We start from the raw sequence: 25,564 nt of genomic DNA, 5'->3' as shown, positions 1-25,564 counted from the left end.
AAAATTGGGACAATAACACTATACCTCAAAGGACTTTTGTGAGGGTTAGAGGTGAATAGGCAACTAATGTACCTGGTACATAGCAAATACTTCATAGATGGTAGTTTTGGAGAGCCACATGTGTAAGCATGATTTATAGCTATTATTGTGTAGTTAATAAATGTTTTAATGTGGAGATGAACCAAAACTCAATGTTATTTTTTAGAGGAGTTGTATTAGCTTGTCCAGCTCAGTTTAGCAATGTAAGAGACTATATGAGGCTTGATGCCAAGGCCTGCACTGTTAATAAAGAATGCATCCATCTGGACTGCCGTACGTGTATATGCGTGTTGCATACATATATACATTTGGGAACAAACAGGTAAAAATGCAGTTTGTTGAGGATATGAGATGGCAGAAACATCTTTTTCTACTTTAATAGTTACTTGATGACTGTGATAATAACACCACATTCTCTGTTAAGGTCTCTCTCCTCCCTGATCCCCTTAAAATTTTCAGGTATCATTTACATGCAAGTGAATTATGGTTACAAAGTTGATAAGTTATGATAAGTTACCTCTTTGGAAGAGCATAAACTCAAACTGTTTTTCAAATCCCTTGATTCTTTCTAAAGTTTCTAAAGTAGAACTTAAAACAACCAATGACCAAGAAATGGGAAAAGAATAATGTTAAAATTGAATCTGGAGCTGGAGGAATGTTAACAATCTTAAAAACAAAACAAAACAAAAAACATTTTCTCCTCCCAAATAAAAAATAGCTTTATTGTATTTATGATTTCAAAGAGAAACTATGCAGAAAAATCTTGAGAATTAGTAAAAATCACACTTTAGATCCCTGCCACCTTGCATGACAAAAGCAAGTTACTTGGTAGGCATTGGTGGCTGGGGGGAAAGGTAGGAGGAGGGAGGGAGGTGGCAGGAGAGGCAGAGGACAGAAAAGCAGAAAAGGCCAAGGCCTGGTGGGAGTAAGGATGGAAAGTGGATGGAGACCTTCATTAAAAACCAGAGAAGTGGAAACTCCAACCTCAGGCTGTGATGTCACTTGTAGTTCCTCAGATTGGTGAGGACTAGAATGAATGACAGGGCAGTGCGCCGTCGGGGCTCCCCATACAGATGGGTGTAAGGAGGGGCGCGGTCTCTGTGAGTGTGTATGTGGCAGGAGTGTGGTGGGAGTTCCTGATGCACAGCCTGCCGGCTGAGAGGTGGGTGGGGGTCCTCGGAGCCAGTTGAGGGGGGTGGGGTGGTTGGCAAGCTCGGTAATGACGCGAGGACCTCCTGTGACCAGGAGCCAAGGTGTGCATAAGTCCCTCTAGTTCAGGTCTTTTTCTCTGCAGTACTCACTCCCCTTTTCCATAGAGTGAGGCTGGCATCTGGCCAAGAGAGGGAGGGGGATGAACATACTTCCCCAGAACAAAGCAGGTCTGTGTGAGCAATTAGACCAGGAACTCTGCGTTGATGGTGGCATGAGTGGGTGCGTGGAGGCGAAGGAAGGCAAAGAATGAAGTCTGTCTGGGCCTGTTTCATCGACACCTCTTTAACCTTTTGGAACAAAAATGATGGGCCTTGGGATGGAAGGAAGGGCTGGAGAAGAAGGGTCAGGAGGGAAGGAGGGAACACAGAGACTTGGGAATAGTTTGGAAATAATCCTTTGATTTTACAGCCTGTCTACAGGGAAGCGGTGGATAAACACGGAGATGAGCCTTGAAATTAAGAGGGAGGAGGTAAAACAAATGATTATCTAGGGGCGCACAGTGCATTAACAAAGACTAAGAAATCATTAAAACGAATTCCCTACTCCAATAAGGTGGGTATTTCATGGCTGGGGGTGGGGGCGAGGCAGGGCGGGGAGCGGGAGATTTGAGACTTGAAGAGATGGTGTAGGCCAATCTTAAAGGAGACCCTTGTCTAGTGTACTGGTCTGTTCACCAAGCACTGCCATACCACACTGTCTCTCATCTGTCTGCAGGTCCAAATGTCCATTAGCTGTGTCTCAGTCCAAGAGGAAAAAAGGAGGAGGAAACTGCTTGGGATTGGGGCAGGTAGGTATGACACAGTGCCCTGGACTGGAGCCCCTGGTGCTGGTGGGCTGAAGGAGTGGATATGGCCCAGGCCAGAACATAACTAGGACTTCACACTGCTCCTACTTGCCCCTCAGTCAGTAAAAGAAGACTCATAGAAAGAACTAAAGGGGAAATTGTTGAAAGAGACTGAGGGAATCTAGAGGTGCCCTTTGGGTATGGGAGAAAGGCAAGAAAGAACCTGAAGAGAACAGAGGAGTGAATTACAGGATGAGAGATACATTTACACCCCTTACTTGATTCAAGAAAGTAGATGGATGATGGAATGAACAACACAATAGAAAAGTGTCTGGAAGAGACAAAAAAGATTAAGAAATAAATTTAGAGTAATGCATTGGAAGCAACGACAGTCCAGGAAGCAGCCATATCCGATTTAATGCTTTTTGCCTTCAATTCTTTTTTTTCCTATATAATTAGAGCCTGACTTTTATTTTTGGTGGCATTCTCTAGTTATAACTGTGCTCATCTTACTTTTGAACTTTTGATGGTACTGGTTTTATTTTTTTAATTTATTTTTTATTGAAGTATAGTTGAATTACAATGTTGTGTTAATTACTGCTGTACAGCAAAGTGACTCAGTTATACATATATATATACATTCCTTTTCATATTCTTTTCCATTATGGTTTGTCACAGGATACTGAATATAGTTCATTGTGCTATACAGTAGGACCTTGTCGTTTATCCATTCTATATATACCAGTTTGCATCTGCTAATCCCAAACTCCTGCTGCTACCTTCTTCCACCCTTTCCCCCTTGGCAACCACCAGTCTATTCTCTTTGTCCCTGATTCTGTTTCTGTTTCATAGATAGGTTCATTTGTGTCATATTTTAGATTCCACATATAAGTGATATCATATGGTATTTCTCTTACTGACTTACTTCACTTAGTATGGTAATCTCTCATTGCATCCATGTTGCTGCTAAAGGCATTATTTCATTCCTTTTTTTTTTTTTTTTCTTTTTTCGGTACCCGGGACTCTCACTGTCGTGGCCTCTCCCGTTGCAGAGCACAGGCTCTGGACGCGCAGGCTCAGCGGCCATGGCTCACAGGCCCAGCTGCTCCATGGCATGTGGGATCTTCCTGGACCGGGGCACGAACCCGTGTCCCCTGCATCAGCAGGCAGACTCTCAAACACTGCGCCACCAGGGAAGCCCTATTTCATTCCTTTTTATGGCTGAGTAGTATTCCATTGTACTTACGTACCACATCTTCTTTATCCACTCATCTGTTGATGGACATTTAGGTTGTTTCTATGTCTTGGCTATTGTGAATAGGGCTGCTGTGAGCATAGGGGTGCATGTATCCTTTTGAATTATACTTTTGTCTGGATATATGCCCAAGAATGGGATTGCTGGATCATATGGTAATTCTATTTTTAGTTTTCTGAGGAACCTCCATACTGTTTTCCACAGTGGCTGCACCAACTTACGTTCCCGCCAACAGTGTAAGAGGGTTCCCTTTTCTCCACACCCTCTCCAGTATTTGTTATTTGTAGACTTTTTAATGATGGTCTTTCTGACCCACGTGAGGTGGTACTTCATTGGAGTTTTGATTTGCATTTCTCTAATAACTAGCAATATTGAGCATCTTTTCATGTGCCTATTGGCCATCTGTATTTCTTCTTTGGAGAAATGTCTCTCTAGGTTTTCTGCCCATTTTTTGAGTGAGTTGTTTGTTTTTTTGCTGTCAAGTTGTATGAGCTTTTTGTATACTTTGGAAATTAAGCTCTTGTCAGTCACATCGTTTGCAAATATTTTCTCCCATTCTGTAGGTTGCCTTTCATTTTGTTTCTGGTTTCTTTTGCTGTGCAGAAGCTTGTAGTTTGATTAGGTCCCATTTGTTTATTTTCATTTTTATTTCTATTGCCTTGGGAGACTGAGATGGTACTGGTTTTAGATGTTCCTGTTATTAGCAGTATCTCATTGGATTTTGTCTTGTGATTCTATATGCAAGTTTGCATTTTAGTAGGGGATTTTTTTCCAATTTTCACAGAAAAAAAGTCATTATATATTGTACTGTGAATAAAGGAGGCTGAAAAGTAGTGTGTGTGTGTGTGTGTGTGTGTGTATCAACTGACTTGTTATTTTAATAATTTTCACTTTTTTATTTTTAAACATTTTATTATTTTTGTGACACAAGTAAAACATGTTCTCAGGAAAATGAGAAAATACAGATATGCAAAAAATACAAAAAATGTTTTTCTCTCCACTTTAATATTTACCCAGATAGGTACTGTTGCTTGGGCCCTGATGCATCATACATACAAACACAAAGTTATTTTAACTTACAGGCACCTCCTATCCATGATGAATGCATTGGGGGCTAGGGAGGTGGGGAAGCAATTAAATTTGAGCAACAGGCACCACACTATAGTGAGGATTGCTCCTGCTTTGCCACTCTGACATGCATAACTCTGTCTGCCTGACTGTTTCATTAAGTTCAAATCATTATATTTTCTCCTATTAAGGCCACTCTTCCAGGTCAGGAGGCTTATCTGAACTTTTTCATTTTATAGAGACCCACTAAGTTCAAGCTGGAACATTACACTCCTTACTCTCACACAATCTATATCCCACAAATCAATCTATAAGGCTAAGTACTGTGTTAAGTATCATTATTTCCCATATATTGTGCCCAGTTAAAACAAAGATATCTTTTGTCATCTTGGTCTCCTAAGTGCCTACTAAGGTACCTTACTATCTAGATATCTTACACATATTAAACACCCCATCAAGGCAGGAATGTACCACTCCTACCTACCTTGGGATCAATTTTTAAAAGGCCCTTTCCTTTGATATTTGGCTTTTGTTCTTGTTCTTTTTATTGGGTTGAATGTTTACCATAATTTCACCACAACTATTACAACTAGTGCAATAGTGGAGTACTGCAACCTCCATCTCCCTTTCCAGAAGTTCATGCTGTTTGGTGGACCAACAAATGTGCTTGGAAAATTCCTGCTTAGAAAAGCATAGTGAAAAGATAGTACATAATGTCATTTTATTGGTTCTCAGGGCTGTCCTGACTGAGTGCTTATGAGACAAGTGCTTCATACTTGTAACCTTCAATCTGTTTCTTCTGTCTGTCTTGGGCTCCATTATAACCCTGATGTCTAGAGGAGTGGTTCTCAAACCTTAGAGCACATCATAATCACCTGGCAGACTTGTAAACACAGATGGTTGAGGCCTACCCCCAGAGTTCTGATTCAGTATGGAGCGGGGCATGAGAATTTGCAATTTTAACAAGTTCCTAGGTGATGCTGCTGGTCTGGCCATTACACTTTAAGAACTACTGACCTAAAATAGTAATTGGTAGGTACTCAATAAATTTGTTGAATAAATTAATGAAATAAATTAATCTTAACAATAACTATTTGAAATACATTAGAATTACTTTTTACAAACAGGACACCTGAGGGACAAAGGAGTTAAGTGAATTGTGCAAAGTAAGAACTGAACCCAATTTGCCTATATCTAAAGTCACGGTTCTTAACAACTATGTCTTGCTGTGTCCTCTGGGCCAATTTAATCTTTTTAACTTTAGGATATTAGAAAAGTTATTACCATACTCTAGTCTTTGAATGTTTTTCCTATTAGCATGTTCAAATTTTCTTTTCCTTTTCTTTTTCTCCTATAAGCATGTATTATTACTGTAATCAGAAAATTCCATAAAGAATATTATAAATGCCTTAAAACAAAATAACATCATAAAGCATGTTAAAATACATATAAACAATGCAATGCAATGCAATATTTACAACATGTATTATAGATTTGGAGTTAATCATATTTGAGTGGCTCTAACAACTCAATAGCAAAACGGACTCAGGATATGAATGGGAAATTCACAGTAAGGGAAGCATAAAGGGCCAATAAACAAATGGAAACTCAACTAACAACAGAAAAATTACAAACGAAAACAAAAGAAATCCTTCTTTTGTCTAATCAAATCAGAAAAGATTAAAAAGGTTGATAAGATTCTGTGCTTGCTTGGGTGTCAGTAAATAGAACTATTATATGCTGTGGGTGGGAGTAATATATAAGCACAACCTTTATGGAGTGGGGTTTGTATACAGATGTCAATTAGAACAATAATGATAATATTGAAATTTGAAAACAACACAAATACCCATGAGTAGAGGATTGGCTCAATACATTATGATACACATAATTAAAGGAATACAGGCATACCTTGGAGATATTTTTGGCTCGGTTCCAGACCACCACAATAAAGGGAATATTGCATAAAGTGAGTCACACTGGTTTTCCAGTGCATATAAAAGTTATGTTTAGGGCTTCCTTGGTGGCGCAGTGGTTGAGAGTCCGCCTGCCAATGCAGGGGACACGGGTTCGTGCCCCGGTCCGGGAAGATCCCACATGCCGCGGAGGGGCTAGGCCCGTGAGCCATGGCCGCTGAGCCTGCGCGTCTGGAGCCTGTGCTCCGCAATGGGAGAGGCCACAACAGTGAGAGGCCCGCGTACCGCCAAAAAAAAAAAAAGTTATGTTTACACTGTACTGTAGTCTGTTAAGTGTGCAATAGCATTATGTCTAAAAAAAAAGTACCTACCTTAATTTAAAAATACTTTATTGCTAAAAAAATGTAAACCATCATTTGAGTCTTCATTGCGTCGTAGTAGTAACAGCAAAGGTTACTGATCACAGATCACTATAACAAATATAATAATAATGCAAACGTTTGAAATATTGCAAGAATTACTAAAATGTGACAGAGACATGAAGTGAGCAAATGTTAGAAAAATAGTGCCAGTAGACTTGCTTGATGCATGTTTGCTTCAAACCTTCAGTTTGTAAAATAAGTAGTGTCTTCAAATTGCAGCAAATTGAGGTATGCCCCAGTATAGATGTAAATGTGTGAATGTATTGATATATATGTGTGAGTACCTATGTCTGTGTGTGTATGTATACACATACCAATATTGTCTAATTCTTTCCACTCTAATTCTAATTCACTCTAATTCTTTCTCCCAGAGAGCCTAGGAGCCCAGCACCCCAATAGCAATAAGCACACCTAGTATCCATATCTTGTCTTCTAAATACCATTATTCAATAAAAAGAACAAGAATTCCTTGGAGAAATGTTTGATTACATGGATGGGGCAGGTAAAGAACACAATGGGCCTGGAACATTTTGCTGTGCCAGAAAGCAAAGTGCTCAAAAAATGATGGGGGGAGGCATACCAAAAGGACACAGAGGTCAGTCTGAAGAGGCTCCTCACAAACCTGATAGGATAGAAAGAAAATACTACAGCAACATTTCTGTGACATTCCTGCCAAAGATGCATAACCTGAATCCACTCAAGAAGAAATATCAGGCAAACCCAAATTTAGGGGCAATGTAAAAAATAACTAAACTATAACGTCATGAAAGTCATGACTTGAGGGCATACTTTATACTGAAGGATAATAGACATGACAACTAAATGCAACCAGTGATTCTGAACTGGATCCTTTTGCCATTGTTAGAATAACTGCTAAAAATCCACTGGGGTCTGAGTTTAGATGGTAGTAATGTATCAATGTTAATTTCTGATTTTGATAATTGTATTGTGGTTATGCTGGAAAATGTCTGTGTTTGTGGAAAATGTGCACTAAAGATGCTTGGGGTTATGTTCATTTTCTACTGCTGTGTAATATATTACCATGAACTTTGCAGATTAAAACAATGCCTTTTATTAGCTCACAGTTCTGTAGGTCAATAGTCTGGGAGGGCTTGACTAGTTCTCTGCTTAGAGTCTCACGAGGCTGAAATCAAGGTGTTGGCTGTCCTGGGCTCTTATCTGGAGGATCAGGGGAAGAAGCCCCTTCAAAGCTCATTCAGGTTGTTTGCAGAATTCAATTTTTTTGCAGTGATAGGACTGATGTCCCCATCTCCTTGCTTGCTTTTGACAGGGGGTTGCTGTCAGCTCCTAGAGGTTTCTCTCTGTCCTTGCACTTGACCCCTGTCATCTTCAGACCAGCAATGGTGATGCATCCAAGCTTTATCATGCTTCCAATTTCTCTCACTTCCCTTCTGCCAACAGTCATATAAAAGTTTCTCCTCTTGAAGGGCTTGTGTGATTAAATTAGCCCCACCTGAATAATCTCGCTTTTGCCATATATGTAACATAATGGTAGGAGGTGAAAGACATAGGGGCCCTCTTCAAATTCTGCATACCATAAGATTAACGGGGCATCAGGCTGGCATTACTCTCAAATAATTCAGGGAAAAAAATTCTCTGTACTGTTTTTGCAATTTTTCTCTAAGTTTGTGATTTTTCTTCAAGTTAAAAAATTAAAAGTAAACATAAAGATTTAAACAGTGCTGTTCTGGTTCCAAGTAAGATAGAATAGGCACATTCTAACTTTCTGTAGCACTGAACACAGTTGTGAAAAACCAGACAGAATGTGTGGTGCAGTTATTTGAGTTCTCTGTAAAGGAAACATTAAATGGCAGATGTATTGGGAAAGAACCAGAATCCAAAGTGCCATCAAAATGATAGATTTAAACAAGACCCAAAATCTAGTAACATGATATTCAATGTCCCATATACGAACCAAAATTACTCAGCATATAAGAAACCATGAAAATCTCAAAAAGCATGGGGAAAGACAGTCAACAGACACCAATGATGGGATGACAGATGCTGTCTGTAAATATTTGCTAGCCTTTAAAGCAACTATTATAAAAATGCTCAAAAGAGCCATCACTCTTGAAAAACTAATTAAAAATGAAATTATCAGCAAAGAAATAAATATAAAAAAGAACTTAATGTAAGTTTTAGAACTGCAAAATGCAATAACTAAGTTTTAAAACTGACATGATGGATTCAATGGAAGTATGGAGATGACAGAGGAAGGAGACAGTTAATTTGAACACAAATCAATCAATAGATATTGTCTAATTTAAACAGCACCCTAGATAAAACAGATAAACTCAATGGCCCTACAACTATTAAAAAAATCAAGTTCATAGTTTAAAACCATCCAGAAAGAAAACTCTAGGCCCAGATAGTTACACTGGCAAATTCTACCAAACATTTAAAGAAGAAAAAGCACCAATTGTACACACTCTCTTCCAGAAAATAGAATATGTGGTAGGCAGAATTATGATCCTACAAATATCCACACCCTAATCCCTGGAACCTATGAACATGTTTTGTTACATGGCAAAATGGACTTTGCTGATTTGATTAAGGGTTTGGACCTTGAGATGAAGAGATTGTCCTGGATTATCCATGTGAGCCCAATCTAATCCTTAAATGCAGAGAACATTTCCAATCTAGGTCAGAGAGATGAGATACAAGGAGGAGGAGAAATTCAAAATGTAATAAGCACTTTACCAGCCATTGCTGGCTTTGAAGATGGAGAAAGAGGGTCATGAGCCAAAATATGTGGGTGACTTCTGGAAGCTGGGAATGACCTTTAGCTGACAGTCAGTAAGAAAACAGGGATCTCAGTCCTACAACCACAAGGAACTAAATTCTGCCAACAGTCTTTGTGAGAAAAGAAACAGATGTTCCCCTAGAGCCTCCAGAAAGGAATACAGCTCTGCTGACATCTTGATTTTTGGCAGGTGAGACTTATGACCTAGATAATCATAAGATAATATATTTGTATTGTTTAAGGCTCTAAGTTTGTGGTAATTTCTTATGACAGTAATTGAAAACTAATACATTTTTGTATTAGTTTGTATAGTTTTGAAAACTAATACAAAACTAAGAAATACATTCCAACTCATTTTGCAATGTCAACATTACTCTGATACCAAAGCAGAGAAATATAGTACAAATAAAGAAAACTAAAACCAATATCCCACATATTACCAGATTAAATTTTTCAATACATAGAAAGAACAATCTACTGCAACCAAGTGGGGTTTATCCCGAGAATGAAAGGCTAATTCAATATTTGAAAATCAAGCAATGCAATCCATCACATTAAGAACCCAAAGAAGAAAAAACACATGAGCATAGCCATAGATGCAAAGAAGTCTTTTGACAAAATGCGATATCTATTAATGATGAAAACTCTTAGCAAACTATGAATAGAAGTCAACGTCCACAACCTGATAAAAGGCTTCTACAAAAAACCTTCAGCTAACATATTAAATGGTGAAGGACCAAATATTTTCTCTCAAAACTGGGAACAAGGCAAGAATATCGACTCTCAGCACTCTTATTCAACATCATAATGGAAGTCTTATCTGGTGCAACAAGGCAAGAAAAAGAAATAAAAGACATACAAATTGTAAAGTAAAGAAAATTTTCCATATTTGTGGATGACATTATTGTCTATGAACAAAGTTCCAAGAAACATATATTGGAAAAGAAGAAATGAAACCAAAATAACTAGACACGCATAACTAAAAAAAATGGGCTTCAAAACATACCTCACAACTTATAGAAAAATTAACTCAAAGTATAATATACTTAAATGTTAAATTTTCATTGAAATATATCTAAATGTGTTAAATATACATGTACAACACAATGTAAATCATAAAATGTAAATGTAAAGCATAAGAATCTGGAAGAAAATATAGGAGAATATCTGTGTGATCTTGGTTTTGGCAATGAGTTTTCAGGTATGACACCAAAAGAAAATATTTACAAGTATGACACCCATAAAAGAAAAAAAAATGATAAATTGGACATTATCAAAATGAAAACTTTTGCTCTGTGAAAGACACTGTTAAGAGAGTGAAAAGGCAAATCATGCTGGGAGAAAATATTTGCAGATTGCACATCTTATAAAATACTTATATCTTGAATATTTAAAGAACTCTTAAAACTCAGCAAAGGAAAACAAAAAATTCAATTAAAACATTGTCAAGATATCAAAATATGCTGTGTATCATTATTCACCAGAGAAATGAAAAGGAAAACCACAAGATAGTACTACACACTCTTTAGAATGGTTAAAATTTTTAAATATTGACAAAAATATCGTGACCATACTAAGTATTGCTGAGAATGAGGAGAAATTAGAACTCCAATACTCTACTGATAGAAATGTAAAATGGTGAAACCTCCTTGGAAAAACAGTTTGGCAGTTTCTTAAAAATGAAACTTACAATTTCCATACAACATAGCCATTCCATTCCTAGGTATTTACCCAAGAAAATTAAAACATATGTCTACACGAAAATTTGTACGTGCATATTCATATCAGCTTTATTTGTAATAGCCAAAAATTGGAATGTACCTAAATGTCCATTAACAGATGAATGGATAAGCATTCACCGTACCATGTAATACCACTCACCAATAGAAAGGAATATGCTATTATTTCATGTAAAATCGTTATGTTTAAAGAATGAAGCCAGACAAAAATAAAAGAGCATGTGCTCTATGATTCATTTTATATTTAAAAATACTATAAAATGAAAACTATAGTGACAAAAAACAGCTCAGAGGTTGAGTGGGGTTGGGGGTGTAAGGAGGGAGAGATTACACATGGGATGAAAGAGATTTGGGGAGATGATGGAAGTGTTTGCTATTTTGATTATGATCATGGTTTCATAGGCCTAAATATATGTAAAACAGATCAAATTGAATACTTTAGGTACTTCTAAAACTTTAATTGTACATTTAAAAAAATTGAAGTATAGATGATTCACAATGTTGTGCAATTGTACCTTAATAAAGCTAAAATAATTACTCACTTGTAGGTACTAACTGAAAAGGCTGAGAGTGATAATCTGTCTTGTTGTTTATTCTCATGATATTTGATTTACTTGTTTTTGCTTTTTTCATTGTAAGTTCATTTTTTTCCTTGCTGGTCTCTTTAAATACTCCCTCAGTGATATTTCCATTTTCTGTAATTTGAAGAAAACAGCATATGCTGCTGAAAGGTTGACCCTCCTCAGAGATCTCCCCGTTTTCTCCTTATTTACTAGACTTCTATCCCAATCCTTGCTTGAAAATCTGTAAAAACATACATATTTTCCTCAAGATACTAAAAATTTACCAACATGAAAGTATAAACAACTGATAGGGATGAATGTATTAGTTCCTTTTGTTGTTCCTGGTTGACTCACTTTTCTTTTGTTTTCATAAGAGATTCATTTTATTTCCTTGCAGTCTTCTTTAGGACACTCCCACTGACATCTCTCCATCATTACCTTAAAAAGTCAGATTGTACTGTTCACCAAGATCAGGAAAAACTGACTCTCCTATGGGATATATAAATTAATGGAAGCATTCACGTGATACTCAGTTCTCCTTCAATCACCTTCTGACTCGGCTCCCTGACTTTTACTTTTTTCCGGAAAGTTCTGGCCTCATTCCACCCTTACAGAAACATCCAGGAAAGGGCACTTCCTTCAGTTCGACTTTAAGCAATCATGTTTTGATCATGGTCCCTGAACTTTACTGCTTCTAGAAAATTCTGTACTCATCCCCTACCATAAGAGGAACTCCCAGGAGAGGGATGTTAATTTCTCTTTCCACAATCACATTGTGACCTTATTCCTTGAACTTTATCACTTCCAGAAAGTTCTGACTGCATCATCCCGCTCCCTCAGAAACACCAATGGGAGCGGATTTCAGTTCTTCAAAAAACCATACTCTGAACCAAAATATTGACCCTTACTTCTTCCAGAAAGTCTGTTCTCATCCCCCACCATCCCCAAAAACCCTGGTGAGGCTGCCTTGCTTTCCTTCCACCAGTCAAGTTCTGATCTCATTCCCATATTTAAAAAAAATTGAGGCTGCTTTGGGAAATCTAGGATTGGGGTAGAAGGCACAGTATTGATTTTCTGAGGGACCAAAAAGCCATTTACGAACATCACTCCATCAGCTAGCCTTTATGAAGTGCCTATGAGTTCACCTGTGCATTTTTTTTTATCAGACTCTCCCTTCCTCTAGACAGAAAATGAAAGATCATTCCAGCCCCAAAATATTAACGGTCAGAGTCCTCCTTAAATATGTTTCTCAATTGAACGTGCAGGGACTCTGATGACTAAAGTGTGAACATCAAATAAACAGTGATTTTGTATAAGTTGTGTAAGTTTGTCCATACACACCACTGGCAATAAGCACACACTGCAAAAATTTCCAAGTCATGTCTTGTGAAGGTACTGTGGTGAGGAGACAATCACCCTGAACTGGAAACTGTGGTCCCAGCTCTACTACTCACTGGCTGTGTGACCTTGGAAAAAGCACTTTCCTACCAGTTTCCTCATCTGTGAAATGAAGTTTGGACTGATAAAATGACTTCGTTTTTTTACCCTGTGACCTAGTTAGAAATACATCTTATAAGGTGACAATATTTCTTACATGTAAAACTAAAACAAGTTTCTCAAAATGATAATTCTTAACACTACTCATGGGTGATGAACTCTGATGTTTTTTTGTTTATTCTTTTTAAAAAATTGCTTGTGACCCACAAAACTGATTTCAAGAGTTGTAATAGGTGGCAATTCTCACTTTGAAGTACACTGGATTGAAGAAACTTTAAGATTTCTTTCTGCTCTATTCTAAAAATTAAAATGTCTACACTTTTCCAAAGTGTCTACATTGGAAACACTAAAAAGCAAAATATAGAACAACAGCCTCAGTCTTGCTGAGTTTGATCTTCCTCAGCTTGTTATCAGTTACAAAAGTCAAATATTCTCCACCTCCAGATGACAAAGTCCTATAGAAAATGTCCCAGATCAGACCCCCCCCCACCAAGATGCACAGCAGAGGGTAACCTTGGTACTTAGCATCTCTGAACTCCAGTACCCTCATCTGCCACTGTCCCTACCACTCTTATAATCAGTCTATTTTAGGGTCTTGTACTTTTTTAACATTTTTGCCCATTGAATTCAGGAAGTATTCATCCTGTTATTCCACGTACTTTGTTTACACTTAATGACATGAAACACACATACGTTCATGGAATATACATACAATGATACACACATATGTACAGATATCCAACATACATACAAACAATAGTGGCCTCAGACTTCAGTGTACTCTAGAATTACCTGGAGTTTACTAATAAATGGAAATTTTGGAATCCAACTCTGTGGGTCTGGAAGATAGGAGCCAGAGGTCCTACATTCTCAAAAAGCTCCCCCATCGGGCTTCCCTGAGTGGCGCAGTGGTTGAGAGTCCGCCTGCCGATGTAGGGGACACGGGTCTGTGCCCCGGTCCGGGAAGATCCCACATGCTGCGGAGCGGCTGGGCCCATGAGCCATGGCCGCTGAGCCTGCGCATCCAGAGCCTGTGCTCCACAACGGGAGAGGCCACAGCAGTGAAAGGCCTGCGTACCGCAAAAAAAAAAAAAAAAAGCTCCCCCATCAAGGTATTTTTATGCAGATGGTGGACTCACACTCCTTGAAAAACAGTACGACATACATTCTTAAAAGATACTGAATTATGAATATGATCCTTTCTGGTTGAGGACAAGAAAAAATAGTCAAAAGACAATTGAGATTTTGAGTCCAGGGATCTAGGAGAGGAAAGGTAACATTAACAAAAAATAAAGACTTGTGTGTCACAGGAAGATTGCTTTGTAAACTGCTTTATTAATTTCGTATTATGAAAAGAATAATTTTCCTATAACTGGATGAAATTGCCCTGCTGACAGAAAGTTTCACAGAGACAAAGCAATATTCAATTAGAAACTGGTAAGTGGAAACACCAAAAGGTTTACAGAAAAAGTAAATCAGAAAAACTACAAGCATGTAGAGCAGAGGCCACATTACTGACCTCAGGGATAATCTTAGGATTCAAGGTATAAGGCAAAACTCATAATGATTGTCAGGTTCAGGAGTTTGGTAGCGCAAATGATGCCTCATTTGCTGCTTCTTAGTCTTTCTCCTGATTTCCATCATCTGCCCTACGTGCTTTTCTACATCATCCCCCACTTCATTGTGATCAATATGCCTGCTGGGTATGGCCCATCGAAAATTAGGGACAAGTCGTCTAATCCGTCCCAGCCTGACATTTCCTCCAGGCTTCTGGCCTCTACCCCCTCCTAAATCGCGTGATTCCTCTCCATTCTGCAAAGGGGCCTGGTCCCCGCCTTCCTTTTCCTGTTGGGTATTTTCCATGTTGAGATTTTTTACTGCTTGTTCCTCTTTGGACGCCATTGCTCCTAGAAGACAAAAGACAAGAGAATGGACTATTTTCTGGGTGGACTGATCAGCACCGAGGACAGAGGCCCTACTAAGCACCTCTCAAGACTTCCAGCCCCGGATGTAAAGGCTCTTCAAATTTTCGTTTTCCCACCTGAGAGGCTCCTTATGCCCTCTAGGGGGCCCCCAGTCCAAGCTCTCCCCCTCCCTCGCCCAAAACCCACCATTTGCCCTGCCTATCCATGCCCACGTCTCTGCAAGCACCAAAATGGAGGATGGGGTAGGGGGCAGTATTTGGGGCTTCTTAGGGCTATCCACACGTTCCCCCCACATCCCAACTGCCCCCCGCACAGACCTGGGCCTATCCTCGCGGTCTCCTGCTCCTCCCGATTCTTGCTGCAAGTGCGCCGCCGCAACACTTCGACTCGCAGACCTGCAGAGAGTAAGGGTGGGGGAAGGGGGGCTGCTGCATCCGGACGCTCGGCCCCTTCTCAGCCCCGCATCTCCCACCCCCGGCCACCCCCACCCAGCGTCCCCCGCTCCCATCCTCAGCCGCCCCCGCGCCGACCACCATTTTCTACCCCGAGAAGAAAGGGGGCGGGGCGGGGGTGTCGGAAAAGCTCGCTGTGTTGCGAGAAGCAGGCAGTCGCCTCAGGGCCGCGCGGCCCGCCACCAGAGAAGGCCTACCGTTTTCTGTGGCCAAACGCTAGGCCGCAGGGGGCATGGGGGCTGCGGTCTCCGCCCCGGGGCAACCGGATCCCCGGGGAGGGGTCCGCAGGCCGTGTCCGTTCGCCAACGCCACCTCTGGGGAGCCCCCTCCGGGTCCCTTACCTGCTCCTCCCGCGCCTCTTATTTCTGGGGGCCGACCCCGGCCCGCACTCCCGCAGGGACCGAGAAGGCAGCGAGCAACAGCTTGGTCTACCGTTAGAGCGCGGCGAGCGCCAGTCGGCGCTGGCCGTTCACGTGAGGCCTCCGTCACCGCGGGACGCCACGCCCTTGCCACGCCCTCTCCTGCACTACGGGGTCGCGCCGAGCCGGCCGTGCGCAACTCCCCCTGCACCCCGTGTCACTTGTTCAAGCACCGGCCTGGGCCCCGAAGCTCTCCTTTTTTTGTGTGTTCCTGGGCCTTTCTCTAACGGCCGTAGAAGGACAGTATCTTCCCAGGGGGCCATTGGCCATTCCCACTGCTCTTCAGGGGACTTGCCTTTGCCCTCCTCTGCTCCCAGGATACACCCCTCCCCGTTCCAGGATTCAGGCGTAACATTTTAGGGGGTGCAAAACCCCTCTGTACTGAAGATAAATCGCACTTTAATGCAATATTCTCAAAAAACAAAATTAATGCAAGAATATCTATGATGAGCAAGGTGCCCCAAACACCCCACCCCCAAACTGTTGTCCTCCTTGTTACCAATGCCCACTGTTTTCTCGTTTTCTCTATACGCAAATGCATGGTGGGGGCAACAGTAAGTGAATCAAGGAGATGGAGTTGTTTCTAATTATTCTTAACACTTTATTGTTTTGTTCCTGTTTTTGATTAAAAATTCCTTCTATTTATAGTTTACATTAACTTTATTTTTTGTTATGGAAAAATTTCAAACATGCAAAAATAGAATAGTATAATGAAAGGCAATGTACTCGTCACCCAGTGTACACAACAACTGAAAGTGTACTGGAACAACTCATGGCCGATCTTATTTCATCTATATCCTTACCCACTTCCCACCCTTAGAGATTATTTTTGAAGCAAATTCCAGACATAATATCACTTTGTGCATAAGTATTTCAAAGTGCACATCTACAAGGACTCTTTTTTACTGACAATCATAATACCATTATCACACCTAACAATTAATCATCCATTAGTATCATTTAATGTCCAATCCGTGTTCAAATTCCCAATTCTGTTATAGTTTTTTTAACAGTTTGCCTGGACCAGGGTCCAAATAAAACCTGATGCCTACTGCTGCTTTCAGGATACTCTCTTTGTCTTTGGTTTTGAGAATTTGACTGTAACGTGTCTTGGTGAGTGTATCCTGCTTTAAATTTGTTGAGCTTCTTGGATGTATTTGTGACTGTCCTTAAATTTTAAAAGTTTTACCCATCATTTCTTCAAATAATCTTTCTTCTTTCTCTCTTTCTCCTTTTTCTTTTTGCTCCTCAGACTGGGTAATTTCAATAGACTTATCTTAAAGTTCCCTGATTCTTTCTGCTGCCTGTCTACATCTGACGTTGAACCTTGCTACTGAATTTTTCATTTCAGCTACTGTACTTTTCAGCTCCAGAATTTCTATTGTTTTTTTTTTATAATTTCTTCCTGATATCCCCTGTTTGGCAAAACATCATTCACCTGGTTTATTTTAGTTCTTTTTCTTTACCATTTTGGTCATATTAAAGGCAGTTGATTTAAAGTCTTTTATATATATATATATATATATATATATTTATTTATTTTTGGCTGTGTTGGGTCTTCGTTGCTGCGCACAGACTTTCTCTAGTTGGGGCAAGCAGGGGCTACTCTTGATTGAGGTGTGCAGGCTTCTCATTGCGGTGGCTTCTCTTGTGGTGGAGCACGGGCTCTAGGCACTTGGGCCTCAGTAGTTGTGGCATGCAGGGTCAGTAGTTGTGGCTCGTGGGCTCTAGAGCTCAGGCTCAGTAGTTGTGGTGCATGGGCTTAGTTGCTCCGCGTCATGTGGGATCTTCCCGGACCAGGGCTCGAACCCGTGTCTCCTGCACTGGGAGGCAGATTCTTAACCACTGTACCACCAGGGAAGCCCTGATTTACAGTTTTGAGGGACAGTTTCTATTAATTTTTTTCCTGTGAATAAGCTGTACTTTGTTTGTGTGCCTCATAATTTTTTGTTATTGAAACTGGACATTTTGAATATTACTATGTGGTGACTCTGGAAATCATATTCTTCCCTCTCCCCAAGATTTGTTGTTGCTGGCTATTGGTTTGTGGTTGATTGTTTGTTTAGTGATTTTTTTAAAACAATTTTTGTAAAGTCTGTATTCTTTATCATGTGTGTCAATTAAAGTCTGTTGCCTAAGCTTAGTGGTCAGCTGATGTTTTGACAGTTACTTTAAATACCTGGAGTCAATAAAAGTTAAAGAAGAAGAAAAAAGAAGAAACATTCTCCCAGTCTTTGCAAATTGGTCCTTGCTGGGGAACTCATTCAGTCTTAGCCAGGCCATTTACAACTCTGCATTAGTCTTCACTTCCTACTTGCCTGAGCCTGAAGGACAGCCGAGGTGAAAGCTTTGGGTCTCCTCAGGCTTGTAAAGCACATGCCCACCTTTCCCTTTCATGCCATGTTCTCTCCTTTGGCAGCCATCTCATCTATACTTATATCTTCAATTGCTGTCCATCCACATATGATTCCTGCATTTCCCTCTCTAGCTCAGTCTCTGATCTAAATATCTTGCTGCATTCTTAACTTTCCCACTTGGGTGTACAAAGGTACTGAGAAATCAGGATGGCCCATCATGTTCCCTCCAGAAAGGATCCATTACATGTTGCTCATCCCAGTTAATATCACTACCTGTCACACAGATAATCAGGTGGAACATCTGAGAATCACACTAACACCTCCCTCTATACCCCCAACCCAACTCTCAAATCTTTCATGAGTTCATCTGTTTGTTCATTCATGCATATATTCACTCATCTAGTAGAAAGAGGAATATTGCTGGCTCAAGGGAAAATGGGGATAATCACACAATCAGAGTCCTGGAGTAGGTGATCCATTGCTAGGAGAAGGGCTACCATAGGAAGATTTGTCACTGCAGGGAAAGTAGTGAGCATAGGTGCTGAGGCAGGTAAATTGGTATGTTTGGTGCTGGGGGACATATAGACAATCTCTTCTGTGATAGCATTTATTTTTCCAAAAAAGCAAGAAGCCAAAAGAGCAGTTGAGAATGTTGAGGTGTGAGAGAGTGTTGAAGGTTTGTGCACAGAATAGATGTTGTGCCCCAGTGGTCTCAGATATTGAAGAAGTATACTGACTATGGAAATGTGGTAAAATTGCCTGCTAGGCCTGAGTTTTCTTCCCATATCTTACAATAGCTTTCTTTCTGCTTTGTCTCTCCCCACTTTTCCCACCAGGCTCCCACACTGGTTTTTGTCTTTTTCTGGAACAAGTCATACTCACTCCCACATCAGAGTGTGCTGTTCCGTAGGCTAATATCAAAGGTTCTTCAAACACACCCTCAACTCATTCTTATCATCCAAGTCTCAGCTGAAAAGTCACGTCCATAGCATGGCCTTCTCTAGTGACAAAGCATGGCACAGCTCCAGGGATCATCATGTATGGTGTAGTCAAAGTAAGTGATGGTCTTTGAAGTTGTCAAACTGGGTGGCCCTGGAAATCCTTGACTGCCTTCTCCATAAATATTATTTTTGATCCCATTTCTCTTTTTTATTTACTTCATGGCATTCTTCACTCACTGAAATTACATTAGTTATTTTTTTATTTTATGTGTATCCAAAAGAGAATGTAAACCCCATAAGGGGAAGGGCCTTTCCTGTCTTAAGGACTCAGTAAACAAATGCTGCATGTCTCAATTGTTACCTACCAGATACACCAAAACAGAAACATAATTAAAGTTGAATGGCAAAACCAACTGACATTGGAATCAGAGATCACAGTATGCAAAATATTTAAAGAAATCTTGGACATTTGCTATCCAGCAGTTCTCAAACTATAGTGAACATCAGAATCTACCAGAGAAATTGTTCAAAATACAGATTCTTGAACCTCAAACTCCAGGGAAAGGTCTAGGGTAAGGTCTTAAAAGTTGCGATTTTAACAAGAGCCCAGATGATTCTTATAAAAGTGGCCTGTGCTTCATGCTTAGACCAACAAATACCTTTTAAAATGCTGTTTTTCTCATTCTCAGACATAAATTGTAGCAATATTTTCTTAGGTCAGTCTCCCAAGGCAAAAGAAATAAAATCAAAAATAAACAAATGGGACCCAATCAAACATAAACTTTTGCACAGCAAAGGAAACCATAAACAAAATGAAAAGACAACCTACAGACTGGGAGAAAATATTTGCAAATGATGCAACCAACAAGGGATTAATTTCCAAAATATGCTAACAGCTCATACAACTCAATATCAAAACAAACAGCCCAATCAAAAAATGGGTAGAAGACCTAAATAGACATTTCTCTAAAGAAGACATACAGATGGCCAACAGGCACATGAAAAGATGCTCAATATTGCTAATCATTAGAGAAATGCAAATCAAAACTACAACGAGGTATCACCTCACACTGGTTAGAATGGCCATAATCAAAAAGTCTACAAATAATAAATGCTGGAGAGGGTGTAGAGAAAAGGGAGCCCTCCTACACTGTTGGTAGGAATGTAAATTGGTGCAGCCACTATGGAGAACAGTACGGAGGTTCCTTAAAAAACTAAAAATAGAGTTATCATATGATCCAGCAATCCCACTCTTGGGTATATATCCGGAAAAGACGAAAACTCTAATTCAAAAAGATACATGCACCCGAATGTTCATAGCAGCACTATTTACAACAGTCAAGACATGGAAGCAACCTAAATGCCCATCAACAGATGAATGGATAAAGAAGATGTGATATATATGTGTGTGTGTGTATATATATATATATATATATATATATATATAAATGGAATATTACTCAACCATAAAACGAATGAAATAATGCCATTTGCAGCAACATGGATGGACCTAGAGATTATCATACTAAGTGAAGTAAGTCAGACAAAGACATATATTGTGTGATATCACTTACATGTGGAATCTAAAAAATAGTACAAATGAACTTATTTACAAAATAGAAACAGACTCATAGACATAGAAGACAAACTTATGGTTACCAAAGGGGAAAGTGGGGGAAGGGATAAATTGGGAGTATAGGATTAAAAGATGCAAACTACCATATATAAAATAGGTAAACAACAAGGATGTACTGTATAGCACAGGAAACTATATTCAATATCTTGTAATAAACTATAATGGAAAAGAATCTGAAAAAGAATTTATATATATGTACATATATAATGGAATCACTTTGCTGTACACCTGAAACTAACACAATATTGTAAATCAACTATACTTCAATTTTAAAAATGGTGTTTTCCTAGGGGAAATTGCTTCTATACCATTAGTCTGTTACCTATTATGCAGAATTCTATGATATCTTCAGTTTGACTGCTGGTGTAATTACTGGGAAGCACAGTGTTCATCTAGGACCTCAGGTTGCTTTTCCAGATGGGATCTCATTTAACTCTTGGTAAACAAACTATCAGGGTCCACTGCAACAAATTTTTGTTTTTGAGCTTTTCTTTGAGCATTTCTAAGTATTTTTAAGGATTGCTATTTTATGTTTTCTATTCTTTCTTAGAAATCTTCCTAAGAATGAGGAGAATATTATCTCTTATTTTTAAATAGAGATAATAATAATAGAGATGGTGTGTTCATTCTACCTTGCACACACCACGTGGGACAACTGGGCCCTTTTGTAAAATTAACATATGGGATCTTATTGATCTTATTTTTTCTATATCTTGAGACATTTTGCTATTCATCATCCTAAGAATTATTTTATTGTTAGCTAATTATTCCCAGGTATACTAAAAAGACTAAAAAAATTGAGATAATGCAAGAATGATGGACTAGCTTACATTAAGAATGACGCAATACTGAAACAAGTCATATCACATCACCATTTAGTTTTTTACTGCATTGTCCAAAGTATTACACTATCTTTCAAGAAGGTATAAAAGAAGTCAAAAGACTCCATCTTTGCATTTATTTAATCCAGCTTTCACTGAACACAGGTGGGATTTTTTTTCCATTTTCTTCCCATACAGACGGAAATTGAGAGAGGAATTCATTTTATGGTTATTAAATCAGAAGATGTAAGTACAGTGACAGCAATATCAAACTGTGAGTCTTCAAACGACAGTATCTTAGATGAACTTTCTCAAACTCAAAAATCAACCAGTGAATAATGTACTTCTAAGGACCAAAATGATAAATGGTGTTCTCCATCAGTTTGACACTAGTCATACAGTATGTTGTGACAAGAACTAGAAATGCCGTGTTTTGCTCAAAGGACATGGGGAAACTTTCTGTCATCTTTATGATATCATATATTTAATATATGTCCAACATTTAATCAGTAAGTTTCTAAGTAGACAAATGCTGAAATCAGGTAATTAGAAGGAAATAGATCATGTATAAGTGGAAAAAAGTCATTGGATTCATCATTCTAATTGGTGTTCATCAATCTAAAAATGAAAATGTTTTGCAACTATGGAGCAAGACAATGGCTGTCTTCCCTTAAATGAAATTATGAGCTGTCAAAGTTTTGAAAAATTTTGTTTTGATGATTTAAGTACAAGATGAACCAGAGTGGTGGTAAGACAGAATTTATTGGGGATGTAAGTGAGATAGAAGTGAAGAATCGGTATCTACAAGATGTATATATTCCAGATTCAGGCATGAGAGTTGATGAGTAAGTTACATTCACAGGATGATGGCTATTTGTGTATACCTATATTCAAAGCCAGGAAAGTGAGGAATAAAATTTGGGTTTGATATGTTTAAATTCTTGTTAAATGTTCTGATTTAGTTGTCCTCTGTTATCCCTTTTCTTTTCACTCCTGTAAATTATTCATAAATTGACTTAATACACAAAACATCAAATGAGTATTTTGTATCCAGAAGGTGATGATGATTTTGTCTTGGTATTCTTTTTTTTAATATATTTATTTATTTGGCTGCTCCAGGTTTTAATTGTGGCATACGGGATCTAGTTCCCTGACGAGGGATCAAACCTGGGCCTCCTGCACTGGGAGCACAGAGTCTTAACCGCTGGACCACCAGAGAAGTCCCTTGTCCTGGTATTCTGAGTGGTAACATTCTTGAGTGGCTAGGAGAACTCAATATTTTTATCTTGTTTAATCAATGCGGCTGGTGGGAGTGACCTCTCCAAAGTGCCTTTATGATGGGAACCCCTGACTCTCATTTCAGTGTTCTACTTAGCCAAGTCAATAACACACTGTGTGCTTCCTTATCAGCTTCTGTGCCTCAAGATCAAAGTTCACAAACTTTTCTGATGCTAAATCTAGAAGTCAAAATAAGACAACTGGAGAGCTTATGAAATAGAGGGGTGGGGGAGATTTTCTTCTCCTATCCTAGACTCGACTGGAGATCCTTCAATTAAATGCAAATGATATAATGACATTCCTTTTTTTAAATTTATTTTTTTTGGCTGTGTTGGGTCTTTGTTTCTGCACACGGGCTTTCTCTAGTTGCGACGAGCTGGGGCTACTCTTCATTGCGGTGCACAGGTTTCTCATTGCAGTGGCTTCTCTTGTTGCAGAGCACGGGCTCTAGGCGCACGGGCTTCAGTAGTTGTGGCACTCGGGCTCAGCAGTTGTGGCTCACGGGCTCTAGAGCGCAGGCTCAGTAGCTGTGGCAAACGGGCTTAGTTGCTCCGTGACATGTGGGATCTTCCCGGACCAGGGATCGAACCCATGTACGCTGCATTGGCAGGCGGATTCTTAACCACTGCGCCACCAGGGAAGTCCCTATAATAACATTCTTTCTCCAGGACTCCATCAGGCAGCCAATTCTAACATAACAAATTGGCACAGAAACTCACGTGGGCAGGTAATGAATTTGCATGCATATCCCTTTATTGTTACATTTTCAAGTATTCCCTCTAGTAGTCAAGCTTTTCAGTTCATGTCCAGGACACCTCTTTTAAGAAAGGAAGAGTCAAAGTGGGAAGCAAATTGGCATCTCCTGAAGTGCCCCACTAGGTGCCCAACACTGGTGGTTTAAAAATGAGGAAGGCTGAGGGTCAGAGCAGTTAAATATCATTCCCAGGCCCCACAGTTAGTAAAAGGCTGAGGAGATCTTCTCACCAAGGGTTGTCTGAATCTAGTGACCATAGTCTCGCCACTCTCCCACTTGGACTTCTCTTTTAGATGGTAGCCTTGCAAGGATGAGGAATGATTGAGCTTATGCTTTTTTGGGTAGGGGAATCCGTGCTGAGTGGTACAGGTTACCAGGGGATTTATCTTCCTCCAGTTGAAGATTTCTGATAGATACACAGGATTAGAGCTCATGTAAGAAGTCTGGAATGAAATGTGAATTGGAGCCTGCGTACCTTGATCCCATTAGGTGCCTAAAACATGCATGGTGGCCATGTTCTACTTTACTCTTTCTAAGTCTCATTACTCTCTCTGCAAACTGAAGTTGCTGGACTAGGTAACTGCTAAGGTCCCTTTCTGCTCTGTTTTCATAAGGGCTAAAGATGGCCACTTAATAGTTTTTGGATGCTGCAAAGTGAGTCAGAGTTCCTCATCAACTGCCCCATCCCTCCTTGTAGGCTGCACTTCAGCCATATCAGACTGTCTCCTGGCTGTGTACCCCAAGCACATTAGGTACATTTCCTCTTCCATGCCCTGTGCATAGCCAGGAATGTCCATATATGTATTCCACTTCCTCTCACAATCCTACTCTTCCTGTACGATTTAGCTCAAAGCCCATCTCCTCTGATGATTTTGACTGGCATTGCCTGGCACACAATATTTTCTCAAGAAGGGCATGACAAAATAATGAGGCCATTAACCAGTGAAGGTTTCATATTCTTAATGCATAAAAAACAATAAATATCAGAAAAGGTGGTTAATTATATCAGTAATTAGGGAAATGGAGGTGAAAACAACAGAAAGCAATATTTCAGAGTCATCAGTTGAGGAAGACTTATTTTAAAATTCTCTAAATACCAAAGTTCTGGTTTGTTTTTGTTTTATTTTTTTGTTAGGAGTATGATGTATAAATTGAGAATTTTCACCCACTGCTGGTGGCAGTTTAAAAAGGTGCAAACATTTGGGGGAACAATTTTATAATTTCAAGTAGAGCTTATTCATGTCCTAAGACTCAGACATTTCATGCTTAGGCACATAACAGCTGGAAACTCATACATACGTACATACATATATTCATAAAACACTATACCATTTAAGGAATAGTGCAAGTATTTCGTAACAATTTTCAAGGCCACATAGCTTGGTAAGAGGCATTACAGGGATTCTAACCCTGATTTTTCTCATTCTACACTAGCACGCTGACTCCCCCGCAGACAGTCAGTCACCTTCTAGGGCTCATGTAAACTTATTCGATGTGAAAACTCTGCTAGAATCTTGCAGTTGTAAAGGACAGGGACACTAAGTAGGCAGTTGTATAGATAAGTTTAGGGCTGAACAGAGAGAGAGAGGTGTGAAATAGGAGTTTGAATACAGGTTGCCAGTGCCTGGCACATAGAGATTGCTCATAAATATGTAGTGAAAGGATGAATGAAATGTCAGTTTTGGAACGATCAGCCTCTGGCAGTGATCATACATCTTTACA

At 39.5% G+C, this 25,564-nt stretch overlaps 2 protein-coding genes and 1 pseudogene across 11 annotated transcripts in view; 2 read left to right on the top strand and 1 right to left on the bottom strand.

Annotated features, from left to right (window-relative positions):
• LOC101287598 (nuclear RNA export factor 2-like) overlaps positions 1-25,564 on the top strand; it is a 544,209-nt pseudogene that overhangs the window by 207,212 nt on the left and 311,433 nt on the right.
• LOC101286095 (nuclear RNA export factor 3) overlaps positions 1-25,564 on the top strand; it is a 383,514-nt gene that overhangs the window by 328,403 nt on the left and 29,547 nt on the right. The gene's annotated exons all lie outside the window — the stretch shown is intronic.
• On the bottom strand, positions 14,575-16,129 carry BEX4 (brain expressed X-linked 4). Its single transcript, XM_004286520.4, has 3 exons — positions 15,978-16,129; positions 15,502-15,579; positions 14,575-15,166 (listed from the first exon to the last, which is right to left on the bottom strand). The coding sequence occupies exon 3, from the start codon at positions 15,159-15,161 to the stop codon at positions 14,799-14,801; it is 363 nt and encodes a 120-aa protein (XP_004286568.1). The 5' UTR covers positions 15,162-15,166; positions 15,502-15,579; positions 15,978-16,129; the 3' UTR covers positions 14,575-14,798.

This window comes from Orcinus orca, chromosome X (genome assembly GCF_937001465.1).
Source record: "Orcinus orca chromosome X, mOrcOrc1.1, whole genome shotgun sequence".
Classification (NCBI taxonomy): Eukaryota; Metazoa; Chordata; class Mammalia; order Artiodactyla; family Delphinidae; genus Orcinus; species Orcinus orca.
Note: the sequence above shows the minus strand (reverse complement) of the source record. Positions and strands in the feature narration are given on the sequence as shown.

Excerpts from the sequence above, each read along its gene's own strand:
- BEX4 (XM_004286520.4), bottom strand. The coding sequence starts at position 15,161 with ATGGCGTCCAAAGAGGAACAAGCAGTAAAAAATCTCAACATGGAAAAT.